Source organism: Hyaena hyaena, unplaced genomic scaffold, assembly GCF_003009895.1.
Source record: "Hyaena hyaena isolate Hyena2069 unplaced genomic scaffold, ASM300989v1 scaffold_66, whole genome shotgun sequence".
Taxonomy (NCBI): Eukaryota; Metazoa; Chordata; class Mammalia; order Carnivora; family Hyaenidae; genus Hyaena; species Hyaena hyaena.
The window spans coordinates 1853179-1867944 of NW_024080696.1; the positions used below are offsets into that span (position 1 = coordinate 1853179).

The 14766-nt window shown below is 37.4% G+C and overlaps 1 protein-coding gene across 2 annotated transcripts in view; it reads left to right on the plus strand.

Annotated features, from left to right (window-relative positions):
- Positions 1-287: 287 nt before the first annotated feature.
- The window catches only part of MAP3K7 (mitogen-activated protein kinase kinase kinase 7), a 75168-nt gene continuing 60689 nt past the window's right edge, over positions 288-14766 (plus strand). For both annotated transcript variants that reach the window (XM_039232174.1, XM_039232175.1), the window contains exon 1: positions 288-579. In XM_039232174.1, coding sequence (XP_039088105.1) covers positions 460-579 — 120 coding nt within the window. In that variant the 5' untranslated portion in view covers positions 288-459. The remainder of the gene's footprint in view (positions 580-14766) is intronic.

Sequence of the window (14766 nt, forward strand, 5' to 3'; positions counted from 1 at the left end):
TCCGTCATGCTCCGCGCCATTTCCGTTTGCGCATTTTAATTACGTAAGCGCACCAGCTCTCGCGGTAATACCCGATGCTGAGGCCCCCCCCCCCTTAATAAAGATCTCGCGAAATTTGTTTTACAGCTCCAAGCTAGCCTCCCTCTCCCCCACCCCACCCCCAACTTGTCCTTCCTTTCCGAGTCTCAGTCACAAAATTCTTCCCTCCCCTTTCTTGAGCTCACAGTTCTCCTCCTGTTTCCGATTTTAGGCCGGAACCGGAAGTTAGGTGGGCGGGGCCCGGCGGCGGAAAACGCTGCGGAGCCGGAGCCGGGATTCGGCTGTGGCCGCTGTCCCTGTCCCCGCCACGGAGCGCCGTGGCTTCAGGCTGAAGGTCGGTCCGGAGGCGGGTGGGCGCGGGCCTCCCCCGGAGTGTCCGGGTGGCAGCCTCCCCGGGCCCCCCGGGCTCCGCGAAGGATCATGTCTACAGCTTCTGCCGCTTCCTCCTCTTCCTCATCTTCGGCTGGTGAGATGATCGAAGCCCCCTCCCAAGTCCTCAACTTTGAAGAGATCGACTACAAGGAGATCGAAGTGGAAGAGGTAAGTGAGGCCTGGCATGGAGGCGCCGGTCTCTGCCTTGCCTGGCCCCGACTCTTAAGGTGTCTCCCCAGCCCCTCTGATTTTAAGGGCCCCGCGGAGTCTACCCGGGAGCCTCCACCGAGGCTAGGTATAGAGGGGACTCTCTGTCTTCAAATGCTCTGGGAAAGCTTTCTTTTTTTCCTCACTTCGGCACTCTAGTTTGTCCTGATCCCTGGAAATCGGTCATCTCAAACACCAAGATGAACTGGTGACATGTTGTAGAGCACCAGTTCTTGTATATGTAAGTAGTAAATTCATCAAAGACTATGGTCGTTCTAGTGTTTCAGTTCACTAAGACTTGGTGTTTTTAAGGGCCAAAGTTTGTATTATGTTCGACTTCTAGCTCAGTGCCTGATACGTATTGGTAAATAAATAATATCGTCAGGTCTAATAAAGTGTCCCCCTAAGTACCAAATGGTTCTTAGTTTCGCCGATTCGATAGAGCAGTAGTCGTAATCTTAAGTATTCTGCCTTCAGTGGACGAATTTGGATTAAGTTTTATGGTTAGTAACGCAGACTACAGTGAAAAGATGTTTCAAGTAGCATATTCCGAAGAGAAATAAATGATTGCTGTGACAACCACAATACAACACCAAACCAGAAATCGTTGTTAGAAAACCCAAATTCATTCTTTACTCTGTAATAAGTACTTTAGAGAAAGGTAGTAATATGCTTTTAATATATTGCTTCTCAAATATACATAATAGATTGGTTCTATTATGGTTAAATCATAAAATTTAGAAAAGTAAAAACTATATTTTAAAGACACTTTAGAAAGTGTTGAAACTTTGGTTGAAAGTAATACTTATCATGGGTCACCTGGGTGGCTTAGTCGGTTAAGCAGTGGATTAAGCTTCCAACTTCTGCTCAGGACATTATATCATGGTTCCTGAGTTCAATCCCTGTCTGGGTTCTGCTCTGACAGTGTGAAGCCTTCTTCTAGATTCTCCCTCTCCTTTCTCTCACCCTCCCCTGTGCTCACTCTCACTCGCTCTCAAAAATCAGCATTAAAAAGAAAATACTATCAGTTACCATTTATTCGTTTTTAAAATTTATTAAGTATTTCGCATTACATATGCCACAAAGAACACTGTGTCCTGTTACAGACTTTCAGTGAATTATCTCTACTTTAAAAATCCAAGCTAAAGTAGTCAGGTAATTCCCATTTAACAAATAAATTTTTATCTGTGCATGTTTTGGAAGAATAATGGATTCCGTAAGCATGTCTTTCTATTCTGTAAGGTATGTCATTTTACAAGGTAGCATAAACAAGGCCTCGGAGTTAGAAGGAGGTTCAGTATATCAGGTATATCGCTTACTAGCCATGTGATTTGGAGCAAACTTCCTAGCCCCTTTAAGCTTTATAGTTTCCTTAACTATAAAACAAGGATAATAATTTCTATTTAATTTTACCTATATAACATCCTATTAGACAATATAATCAAAATACCCAACAAAGTACCTGACACTAATGACTAGGCAACTGAATTCCAGAGAACAGTAACCTGCTTTAAGGTCACATGCTAAAAGAAGAAGGACCCATATTTTGAAAAGAGAGGGGAATTTATTTGTGTGTGGGTGGGTGTGTGCTTTCTATTGAGGCTATGGTAAATTCCTTTTTCAGAAGTGGATAGTTGATCCAGCTTTCATGGCTAACGTTCTTTTTTAAGAATAAAAATTCAGTGAGTCAGGATAAAAGAATTGCAGTTTTTAAATAAGCATTTACGTCTACTCTGTGGCAAACTGTTATGCTTGTAGACTACAAATTGTTATGTAATAATAACTTGTACTTCATGGTCTACCAAATGCTTTCACAGACTTACATCATTTATTCTTACAACCTTCATTTTCTCAACTACTTTCTAAAGCATTGTACATTCTTCTTGGAAGAATGGAAGTTACTGAGGAGACATTCATAATTTTACTGCTATTCCCGGAAAGCCATTTAACTTCTGATTAGGCTTTTATGTTTCTAAACCTTCTTTTTTCAGTTTGGATATTGTTTCAACCTTTTTAAAGTATATTTAGGACACTCCTGAGGAGTAAATTTTTGTTTTCTGATGAAAATTTCTAATATTAGCAGGTTCTCTAGTTGAGTTTTCATTTTTTACTACCCAGTTTATTTTTACTTTAAAGATTGAATTGTGACCATTCTAATGTTGAAACTATTACATAATTACCATTATATTCATTTGCGCACATTAAAACAGTGTTACATAATCCAGAGTGCACTATAGGCATTCAGTAACTATTTCTTAACTTAGATTTTACTTTTGGTTAAAATCATAAATAAGAGAAGAAAGATAACGAGAAGCAAAAAGTATTTTATATTGCTTTTAGTATTTTATATAGTACAAATATATTGCCTATAAATAAAATCATGTTCTGTATTTTCCAAGTAACAACGTAACTGAAGCAGCATTATATTGATTCAGTTAGAAACTATGTAAGAAAACTGCTGCAACCACAGGCCAAATATGTAATCATTTAGTAGGTTTATATCTTTAAGGCATCAGCTGATTCTAATCCTTACATTCCTAGTTAGTGTGACACTTCCTAAATTCAGTTCAGTAGCAAATTATGTGAGACCTCAGCCTCAGAAACCTATGTAGATACATTTTTTTTTAAAGTCACCTAGTTTTTACCATTCTGGGTCTGAGTGTAGAAAATGTTAGAATAAATTGTGAACCATGTACATTGAGGATAGGTTGAAAGAAGTGGTAAGAAACAGTGTGGTTTGCTAAAAAGTGTACTGGACTGGGTATTTAAAAACTGGATGCTATATTCATTCTACCATAATATATTTCAGTAACTTGGAGCAAGTAACCTCATTTTTCTGGGTCTGATTCTCATATGAATTGAAGGACTGAACATAGTCATTTAAGGTCTCTTCTAGTTCTAATATGAAAATACATTTATTCCAGTATTAATGCTCTGTTTCCACAGTAAGCTTCAAATGATCTCTTGTGGAATGTAGTTGGTAACCAACTAATCCTGGTTAGACAGGACAAATATCCCCATTTTACAGATGTTAACAAATGGTCACAGAGATTGATTTACTAGAAGCCTCATGTCTAAGTAAATGGTAGAGCTGGGAATTGAATTTGAGATTTCTTACTCATGAATCACTTACTTTTTCTGCTAGATTTACGGTGTTACTTTAGTTCTTTCTGAAGCACTCTGACCAAACCTTCTTCTGAGAATGAAGAAACAAAGTACTGATTTCCTTTGCAGTAGTTGGTCCTGTGCCTTTAATGAGCATTCTCTTCTGTGCACAATATTACTAAGGTACTGTGAAAGATGAATAGAAGAATTCTAGGATTCTCTCCTTGAAATTTTTTATTATTGTGAAACTAGAATAAACAACAATTAATAATTACATTTTCAGAACCACTAATTTAAAACTATATAATGTAAACTGAGCACTGAAGCTATAGGGTTAATCACAGAACATTGTTGAATGGAAAATAATTTGAAAGTATATTTTGAATAAAGTTAGCATCATAGATTGGGAAAGGCACAAAGGTGAATTGTCTTTACAGTTCCACTGCCTAGAATTCTCTTCCCCCAAGAACTTCACATGGCTGGCTCTTCTCACCATTCAAGTCCCACCTCACATGTTTATTCCATAGGGAAATTTCCCCTGAGTGACTTAGATTTTGTCACTTCAATTATCCTTTGTGGCACTTACCAGTAAGCAAAATTGTGTATCCCGCAGCACAATGTAAGGTGCCTTTTTCACACTTGTAACACCAATGTCTAGCACCTTGTTTTTCTATAAATATTTGTTGAATGAGTAAATGAAGTTAACACAGCATAATCATGAGGATTTAGTCTTCATCTAGTTCTTTTACATTGCATGTGATAAAACCAGAGGTTGCAGTAAGTTTGTGATTTAGCTAAGGCAGCATTTACACTAGAAATTGAATCTGATTCTCTCTCCAAATGTTGATCCCGTTACTATTATACCTAGCAAATACATTTGTTTAGCAGGGGTAAAAAAATGCTGTAAAGGGTCAGGTGCTGTAAGTAAACCATGTATTGATGGGCTTTTTTACTAAAATGTAATGAAGACCCTATTTTGGCGTGACTACTTTTTAAAAAAGAGATCCACAGTGTTGATCTCAAGTGTAATAATATAAGCAAGGTACTTATAATCACTGCAGTATTTATATTTTCTTAAGCTTTATTATAGATACCCAAAGGTTTTGTTTTAAAGGGGAATCTAGAAAGAACTTTGGCAGTGATATTTTGTAGTTTTAGATATACGTGGGCAACTGATATTGGAGAAAAACCTTATTTATAATGTCTGCATAAATGGAGTCTGTAGATTAGTTATAATCAGTACTTAATTGTGGGATATCCAAAAATATTAATAAATTCTTCCATGTGAAACTTAATGATCATTGATTTCATTAGAAATCTTGAATTGTTACCACAATGAAGAGATAGCCACATGGTAACTTTCATATCATGCCTGTGTAGCTTAAATGATGACATGGGCACGTATTTGAAAGAAAGGCCTGCTAACTGGGTCAGATGTCTATGGCAGATTTTAAAAGACTACATGAAAATTCAAAAGTAGGTTGAATAATCAAAGCTTTACTTTTATGTTATCTAGTCTTGTCAGCAGATGGCAGTTCTACTCTGCCACAGTTTATTAATAGATATTGAAGTTCTAAGTTCTGAAATAGTTGGAGGCTCTAAGTTCTAACGAATAAATATATGATCTATGCTTGTTCTGTCATGTTCCAAATTTCTAGCCAGAGCAGTGGCATCATAGCCTGGGTCCATTCACATAGTCCACAGAGCAGGGCCAAACCAAAGTGACAACTATAGTCACTGAACTAAAAATAACATGAATTGGGGACAATTAAGAAGAATTATTTCATAGTAAATTAAGAATACAAGGGCATCCTTTTCCACTTAGTGTAGTTTAGGTGGGTTTTTTGTTTGTTGTTTGTTTGTTTTTAATAACATGACTTGGATTAAGGATAGTCTCCCATACTAAAGAAATTAGTTTCTTAAAGGAGTTGCTTTCTTTAAACACACACACAAAGTGAATTCTGGTTTTGATACTTGTGTTTTTTAATACTATTTATATGGAAATATTTTACACACTATCATTTTTTTGTTTAATTTTTATTTAAAAATTACATTTAAATATTCTTTAATATCTGAGATTAAAGTTATGGACCCCAAACCACTACACCACAGGGAGAAAGATGCACATCATAAGAGAATTAATCTAAGACCATTTTAATTTAGAAAACATTCATAAATTTAGAAGGAAATATTTCTAGATTGACTTCTCTTTTAAAACCAAAGTCATCTTTGCATACCTCTGTTCTTCTATTTTTACAGATGAGGGATTGTGAAAATTATCTAATACTTATTTCTAGGTTCACTGTTTTGTATGGAAGCAAATGATGGGGTGATACTTACAGTTTGGATGTGTGCACTTTTTTACACTCTTGGTGAAAATTGATCTTTGGGGAAAGCAGTTAATTCAAAATAATTGTTAATGATAAGGTGTCAAAGAAAATACTGTTATTCAGATATGAATGCAATCCAAAAGGCATATTTGATTTAACTTGAATTAGAAATTTGGTAGTAAATAAAAAGTGACTTACTTTCCTTGTTTTTAGTTTGAATATGAGGTTTTTCATTGTTTACCTCAGTTGCCAATGTGTTTCTTTGCTCTTTATGTCCCTAGTTTCTAATAATCTACAATCTTTCAAGAAAAACATTGGGTTGCTCACAAGAATCCCCTTTTTCTTTCTTGATGCCCAGGATGGCATCCTAATTGCTCTGGAGAACTCCGATAAATAATATCCACAGCAGGTGAGGGGGTCTGTGTGATGGCTTCCACCAAAGTACCTTGTTTCATTGTTAATTATGTTTTTAATATAACGTAATGTTGTCATTCTCAAACCAGAATCATCTGGAGAGTTTGTTAAAACACAGATTGCTGGGCCCTGCCCTCAGACTTAATACTTCTGGGTTGGAACCTGGGGATTTATATTTTTCACAAATTTCCAGGTGATGCTGATGCTTTTGATCCAGAGACCACATTTTCAGAGCCATTGGATCAATGCTTTTGCTGTTTTTGCATTTTCTTTCTTCTTGGAAGTTTTCCCTTGGCTTCTTGAGATACTCTTCTGGTTTGCCTGCTACATTTCCAGTTTTTGCTGGTTCTTTCTTCTCTGTTTCTGTTCTAGATATAGGAATTCAGAGCTAAGTTCTGGGGCCCTGTAATATTTTTTGGTAATCTCTCATCCAGTTGGTTGACAAGAAATAATCAACTAAATGCTGATGATTTGCCTGCCTGACTTCTCCTTGACTCATGTTTCTATTTTCTTTCTTGATATCTCCCCTTGGATATCTAATAGGCATCTTAAACTTTGTATGACTAAAGCAGAACTCTGTTATTAAAAAAAATCTGCTTGCTCTGTTCTTTGTTTTCCTTCATTAAACTGTTGTCTAATCTAGACATTATCCTTGATTCATCTCTTCCCCTCCTCCCATCCTGCCTACATGTAGACCATCAGCAAGCTCTTCTGACCCTACCAATAAAACATATCCCAGATAGGCCCATTTTTCTGCACTGCCATCAGCCTTACTCTTTCTTGCTTGGGCTGCCATAATAGCCTTCTGTCTGGTCTCTGTATATAGTCTAGCTTCCCTAAAATCCATTTTTCACATAAGAGCTAGAATTATTTTTTTAATGTAAAATCATATGACATCTTTCCTTCTTAAATTTTTCCTGTTGCTTCCCACTGCACTTAGACTGAAATCCAAACTCCTTTTCGTGATGCACAGAGTCATTCAGGATCTAGACTCTGCCTATCTCTCCAGCCTTATGTTGCATCACTCTTCTCCTGCGATGCACCGCCCACGCCAGACACTCCAAGTATTTCTCTAGGTCATCACTAAAATGTCACCTTTCTCAGTGTGGCTTTATAGGACTACTCTGTTTAAAATTGGGGTGGAGAGTAGTGCATACATGTGTCTATACACACATACACAAGATTTTGCTCCTTCTTAGCACACTAGTTATTTACTAAAATATTACGTGTTTTTTCTTTGTCTCTTTCCACAAGAATATAAACAATAGAAACAAAAATTATGGTTTATTTTGTTCACTTCTGTATCTTGAGTGTCTAGGGTAGCACCTAATTACAGCAGGGGTTCAAATATTGTTGAATAGAGAATGAGAGTTTGTTTTCCCCTAGGGCCTTCACATCACTTGTTTCTTCTTTGGTTGGGTTCTTGTATCATTCAAATAATCAAGTTAGTAACCTCCTCAGAAGGCCTTCCCATACTATCCATCCCAAAGTTTCCACCAGTCTCTGTCCTGTCATCTCCTTTTTTGTTTTCTACATAGCATTTCATTTTTTTTTTTAATGTTTTTATTTATTTCTAGGAGAGAGAGAGAGAGACAGCGTGAGCAGAGGAGGGTCAGAGAGAAAGGGAGTCACAGACTCTGAAACAGGCTCCAGGCTCTGAGCTGGCAGTCAGCACAGAGCCTGACGCGGGGCTTGAACCCACGAACTGCGAGATCATGACCTAAGCGAAAGTCGGACGCTTAACCGACTAAGCCACCCAGGCGCCCCTTTAGCATTTCATTTTTGCAATCTGATATTCTTCTTATTCATCTTTTTGCATATTGACTGTCTTCCCCATCCCTTAATTGAAAACACATTCCATATAGGTCAGAACCTTTGTCTTATTTATTGCTATATCTCTGGTAACCTAAATGGTAGCTGAATATAGTAGACATTCAAAAACTACTGATTTAAGGAACAAACAAATGAAGTTCATTATTTTCTTGGCATGAGCCTTACCTTCACATCTTTGAAAGAAGAGCTTACCCATTTCTCCCTTGTGTACTGACCAGGCCTTCCCCTTTGACTTTCATTGATTCTCCAAAACAGCTGATCTCTGCATTTATCTCCCTGTATTTGAGCTGTCTACCATCCCACAGCCCGAGATGTAGGTTCCAACATTCTGCCCTACAACAGCCTCCTTCCTATAGTCCAAGAGACTCTAATTTCAGTTGTCTCCCTTTTCTCTTGGCAAGAGTTTTTTGTATCATTTCCATATTCTGATGGGAGAGAGAGACTCCCAAGCAGTCTCTGTGATATCACATGGAGCCTGATTCAGGGCTTGATCCCACAGACTGTGAGATCATGACCTGAACCAAAATCAAGAGTGGGATGCTTAGTCAACTAAGCCACCTAGGTGCCTCTCCCCTTGCATTCTTAATCATCTGTAGCTTCCCAGGTTGACTAAGCTGTGTGAGGCTACCCTCTCTTAAGGATCTCTTTGAGAAGTTGGAGGGATAAGTCCTTTCTGCCCTCAAGTGCCTAAGCCTATCCTGAATCCCTAAGCCTATCCTTGAAGGGGATGAGGTGTTTCTTTAGCCACCATTATAGACTTACCTTTGGCTCACTTTAGTAAGTATTTAAAATTTTATTTAAGTACTGCTGTGTTGTCTTGAATTTTTTCTCTACCTCACTTTTATCCCAGGAAGGCAAAAGTCAGTTCTTTATTATTTTTTTGTTACTCTTAATATCTCTATATTTATGCCATTTGAAAAAATGGGAAGTCGTTTTTGTTTGTTTGTTTGTTTGTTTTTTGATACTTCAGTGTGATGATTTATAAGGAATATACATTTGGCCATCTGAATGACCAAACATACGGACACCTGTGTGGCTCTGTCGGTTAAACATCCGACTTCAGCTCATATGATCTCATGGCTTGTGAGTTCAAGCCCCACGTCGGGCTCTGTGCTGACAGCTCAGAGCCTGGCCCTACTACAGATTCTGTGTCTCCCCCTCTCTCTGCCCCTCCCCAACTCATACTTTGTCTCTCTCTCTCTCTCTCTCTCTCAAAAATAAACAAACATTTTAAAAAATACAATTATAAAAAATGAATGACCAAACATGTATTACTCCTATATATTTGGTCTTTGTCCACAGTTTATCACTCATAGCTCCCAAAACTTTCACAATTTCCTAATGGAAAAAAGAAATAAAAATGACTCTCTCTCAGGCAAACCATGAGAGACTCTTGAATGCTGACAAAAACTGAGGACTGATGGATGTGGGGGGGAGGGGGGGATGGGCATGGAGGAGGGCACTTTGGGGATGAGCACTGAGTGTTATGTAGAAACTAATTTGACAATAAACTATTTGTAAAAAAAAAAAAAAAATGACTCTCTCTCTCTCTTTCTATCTGTTGTTATGTTGAGGTTACTTTTTAACCCTACTACAGGATGGAGGCTAGTTACTAGGAGAACCCTACTTTGTGATTAGAGGGATGGAACTTTCAGTCCCATCCCCTGACCTCCATAGAGGAGAAAGTAGAAAAGAGAGAGGCTGGAGGTCAGATCACTGGCCATTGACCAAAGATGTAGTCAGTCATACCTGTCTGTGAAGCCTCCATAAAACCCCAAAAGGCCAGGGCTTGGAGAACTTCCCGGTTGGTGAACACATGGAAGTTCAGGAGTATGACTTGCCTGGAGAGGTCCTGGAAGCTCTGCACCCTTTCTGCATATCTTGCCCTCTGATTCTCTTCTATCTGGAAGTTCCTAGGTTATAGCCTTTTCTTATAAACTGGCAATCTAGTAAGAAGAATGTTTGAGTTTTGTGAGCCACTCTAGCAAATTAATTGAACCCAAGGAGGGAGTCAGTGGAACCTCCAATCTGTAAAAGTGACATGCTGGGCTTCTGACTGGCATCTGAAGTGGTGGAAGGAGGAACATCTTATAGACCTGAGCCTTTAACCTGCAAGATCTGATACTGTGTCCAGGTAGCTAGTGTCAGAGTTTAACTGAATTGTAGGACGTCCACCTGGTATCTGAGAATTGCTTTGGTGGTTTGGGGAAAAAACCCTTTCATTCATTGGAATTAGTGTTGAGAATCATTAGGAACACAGAAGTTTAATTCTTTAAGAATTGACTCTGCTTCTTTTTTTTTTTATGTACTTATTTATTTTTTAATTTACATCTAAGTTAGCATATAGTACAGTAATGATTTCAGGAGTAGAATCCAGTGATTTATCCCCTATATATAACACCCTGTGCTTCTAACCTCACTCCTTTGAATTCAGTTTTTTGTTTTTTTTTATCTTGCATTTTCACTTTATGTGTACAACCTTGGGTATCTTGTACTTTCTTTACTATCATCATATATCTGTTGTTTCACCATACATATGAAATATCTTAAGGCCTTAACATGAGTGGAGGCTTCTTAAAGCCATTGGCTCTCTTACATAAATGTGCCTGTTTTATATTTCAGAGTGTTTAAAAATATTGCGCTTTCTTAAGTAAACAGAAGAAGGTTTATCATGTCCTCATTTGTATACATTTTGTTTCCATGATTTTAAGTTGAAAACTCAGTCAGCCATCATCTCAGCACTAGATGGCACTTGTGCATCACAACTAGTCATATAACACCTAACAGTTTTTGTGACGAGTGCATGATTTACAAATAGAATGTTTGGAATCCCTATGTGGACTTTCCTTAGAATAGGAAAATGAAACAGGAAGACACCTACTAAGTACCATTTGCTTTGTAAATACATGATTGTAGCATGTTTTGAATTCATAATCATTATTTCATTATCATATCAATAGGTAATCTGGTCTCCATTCATATCTTCTTAGTCTAATGTTGTTATAAAGTTGAAATCTGTTTTAGGACCTCTTTGCTATTCATCATGGTTAATTGTGAGAGAAATGAGTAGCCCAACTCTAAGCACTTACTATTTTATAGGATATAAGAAACTGCATGGCTTTGGCTTAATTATGAACCAGGTAGATATTACTGAGGAAATTGTAAACATCTCCCCATTACTATTGAGAAAACAGAAGCTCAGAGATGTTAACGTACTCAGCATTAATAGCTAATAGGTAGAACCTTGATTCTATTGGATTTTAGAGCCCAGTCCCATTACTCTGATGATGCCAGGTTTAGCCAGTACCCATTCATGTTAAAATAACTGATGATTAGTGCAAATGGCTGGTTTCTTTCTCTTATGAGAGATACAACTCAACACCCAAAAAACAAAGAACCCAATTAAAAAATGGGCTAAAGACATGCACAGACATTTTTCCAAAGAAGACATGCAGATGGCCAACAGACACACCAAAATATGCTCTGTATCACTCATCATCAGGAAAATGCATGTCAAAACTATAATGACATATCACCTCACACCTGTCAGAATAGCTAAACTCAGAAAACAAGATACAGGGGTGCCTGGGTGGCTCAGTCGGTTAAGCATCCAACTTCGGCTCAGGTTATGATCTCGGTTTGTGGGTTCGAGCCCCATGTCAGGCTCTGCTGACAGCAAGCTCAGAGCCTCAAGCCTGTTTCAGATTCTGTGTCTCCCTCTCTCTCTGATCCTCCCCTGCTCGCTCGCTTGCGCTCGTGCTCTCTCTCTCTCTCTCTCTCTCTCTCTCAGAAATAAAAAAAGAGAAAGAAAGAAAACCAAGATACAAGTGTTGGCAAGGATGCGGAAAAAAAGGAACCCTAGTGCACTATTGATAGGAATGCAAACTGGTATAGCCACTGTAAAAAATAGTATGGAAGCTCCTTAAAAAGTTAAAAATAGAACTGCTCTGTGAGCCAGTAATTGCACTATACTGGGTATTTACCCCAAAAAGGGATACATGAACCCCTGTGTTTATTGCAGCATTATCAAATATGGAATCAGCCCAAGTATCCATTGATAGATGAATGGATAAAGATGATGTCACACACACATACACATACACATGCACATGCACACATGGTGGACTATTACTCAGCCATGAAAAAGGATGAAATCTTGCCATTCACAACAACCTGTCAGAAAAAGACAGATACCATATGATTTAACTCATGTGGAATTTAAGAAACAAAGGGGGCACCCAGGTGGCTCAGTTGGTTAAGCATCTGACATCAGCTCAGGTCATAAACTCAGTTTGTGAGTTCAAGCCCCTCATCAGGTTTGCTGCTATCAGCACAGAGCCTGCTTCCAATCTTCTTTTCCTCTCTCTGTCTCTCTCTCTCTGTCTCTCTCCCTCTCTCTTTGTCTCTCTCCCTCCCTTCCTTCCCCACTTGTGCTTTCTTCTCAAAAATATATGGAACATTTTAAAAATTAAAAAAAAAAAAAAACCAATAAGGAGCAAAGGGGGAAAAAAAGAAAAAGCAAGAGAGCAAACTGATGGTTACCAGAGGAGAGGTGAGTTTGTGAAGGGGATTAAATAATACACTTATCATGATGAGCACTTGTACACTTGAAGTTAATGTAACACCGTATGTTAACTATATTGGAATTAAAATTGAAAACAATTAAAAAAATACTTAGAGATGACAAAATAAAATAGAATGGAAACATTCAATAAATGTTAACCATTTGAGTGGTTTTATGCATTATGTAACATGAGAAATGTCCATACTGTTTTGTGTAATGTATGAAATAGAATTTGAGCTATTGCTAGCTCATACATCCCCATTTACAGCTACTGTTCTCATGGTTATTATTAGCACTTGCTTCTTACTCTAAAAAGAGTTCTGATATAACTAATTATCTGATCACCCTAGCTATAGCCAGCTTTGTTACAGAAGAGCTTGTGCTTATGGATTTGTTCTTGTAAGTTTGTCTAAAGTGAAAACTCCTTGGGGCGCCTGGGTTGCTCCAATGGTTAAGTGTCCGACTTTGGCCTGGGTCATGATCTCATGAGCCGTGGGTTTGAGCCCTATGTAGGGCTCTGTTTTGACAGCTCAGAACCTGGAGCCTGCTTCAGATTCTAGGTCTCCTCTCTCTCTGCCCCTCTATTCTGGCATAGAATAGAGTTGTATGTGTACGTGTTAGGATCCCTCACCTTCTGGTGTTAACCTCTCTGGCATCAAACTGTACTTGATTTTTACTAATATAATCTTGAGCAAGTTAGTTTACTTCTTAAAAGCTAGGTGCTTTATGTATAAAATAAGAATAACATTAGTACCTGCCTCCTATGGTTGTGTAAATGAGGTTATGTAGGAAAGCAGTACATAGAAAGTAGATCATAAATGAGAGATGTACAGACAGGTAGATATTTCACTTAAAGAAAAAGCATTGACACAAAGTACTTAGATACATTGAAAGCTGAAAAATTGGAGTAGATGGCACTTAACTAAGGTCCTTTAAAATGATAAAATCTTAACAAGTTTCAAAAGCTATTCTTCTGTTTTTATATTATGGCAATTTTCAAACATTTGTAAAAGTAAAACGAATAGCATGAGAGACTAATGAATCCATGTGATACCTATCAGTTAGCTATCAACAATAATAAAATTCGTGGCCAATTTTTATAACTTAAAAAAAAACTTTAATGAGATATTTTACATATTATACAATTCACCCATTTGAAGTATTCAGTCATTTATACAAATCTGCCAAGTTATGTCACCATCATCATCAATCAGTTTTCAAACATTTTCACCCTTGGCAATATTCCTCCTACCAATTTACAGTTAATCCCAATTTTTACTTTCAGTTCTAGGCAACCACTGATCCACTTTCTATCTCTATGGATTTACTTTTTCTGAACATTTTATATAGTGGAATCATCGCATGTGGTCTCTTGTGTTTAGCTTCTTTCATTTAGCACAGTAATTTTGAGGTTCATCCATGTTGTAGCATTTATCAATTAGCAGTTCATTTCTTTCTCTTGATAAGTGTGTAGGTAATACTATGTTTTGTCTACCTTCACAGTGGCCAGTCTTTTATCATCTGTATTTTTATCCCTTTCCCTCTGTTTCATACCCCTTCTGAATTATTCAAAAGCTATTTTTAATTTCATAAATATGATAGCTTAAAACTGATTATATGTCCTGCTTTTTATTTTTCTTTTCCAAAACCATCTTCTCTCTTCTCATTCATCTTGTCTGTTTTCTTTTTCTTTGTTTTTTTTCTTGTTCCAGGAGTCTTTTTTATTGTTTTGGTTTTACTTGACAATGAAGAGCTGTCTACACCATAAACTTTCAAAAGATAGAGACAAGTTCATTATTTTCTCACTTCATGAAACTTCATACATGCTCAGTAGAAAATCCAGAGAGTGATGATTTCTAAAATCTTTAATAAATCTTTCAACTCAGTTTCAATGTTATATGT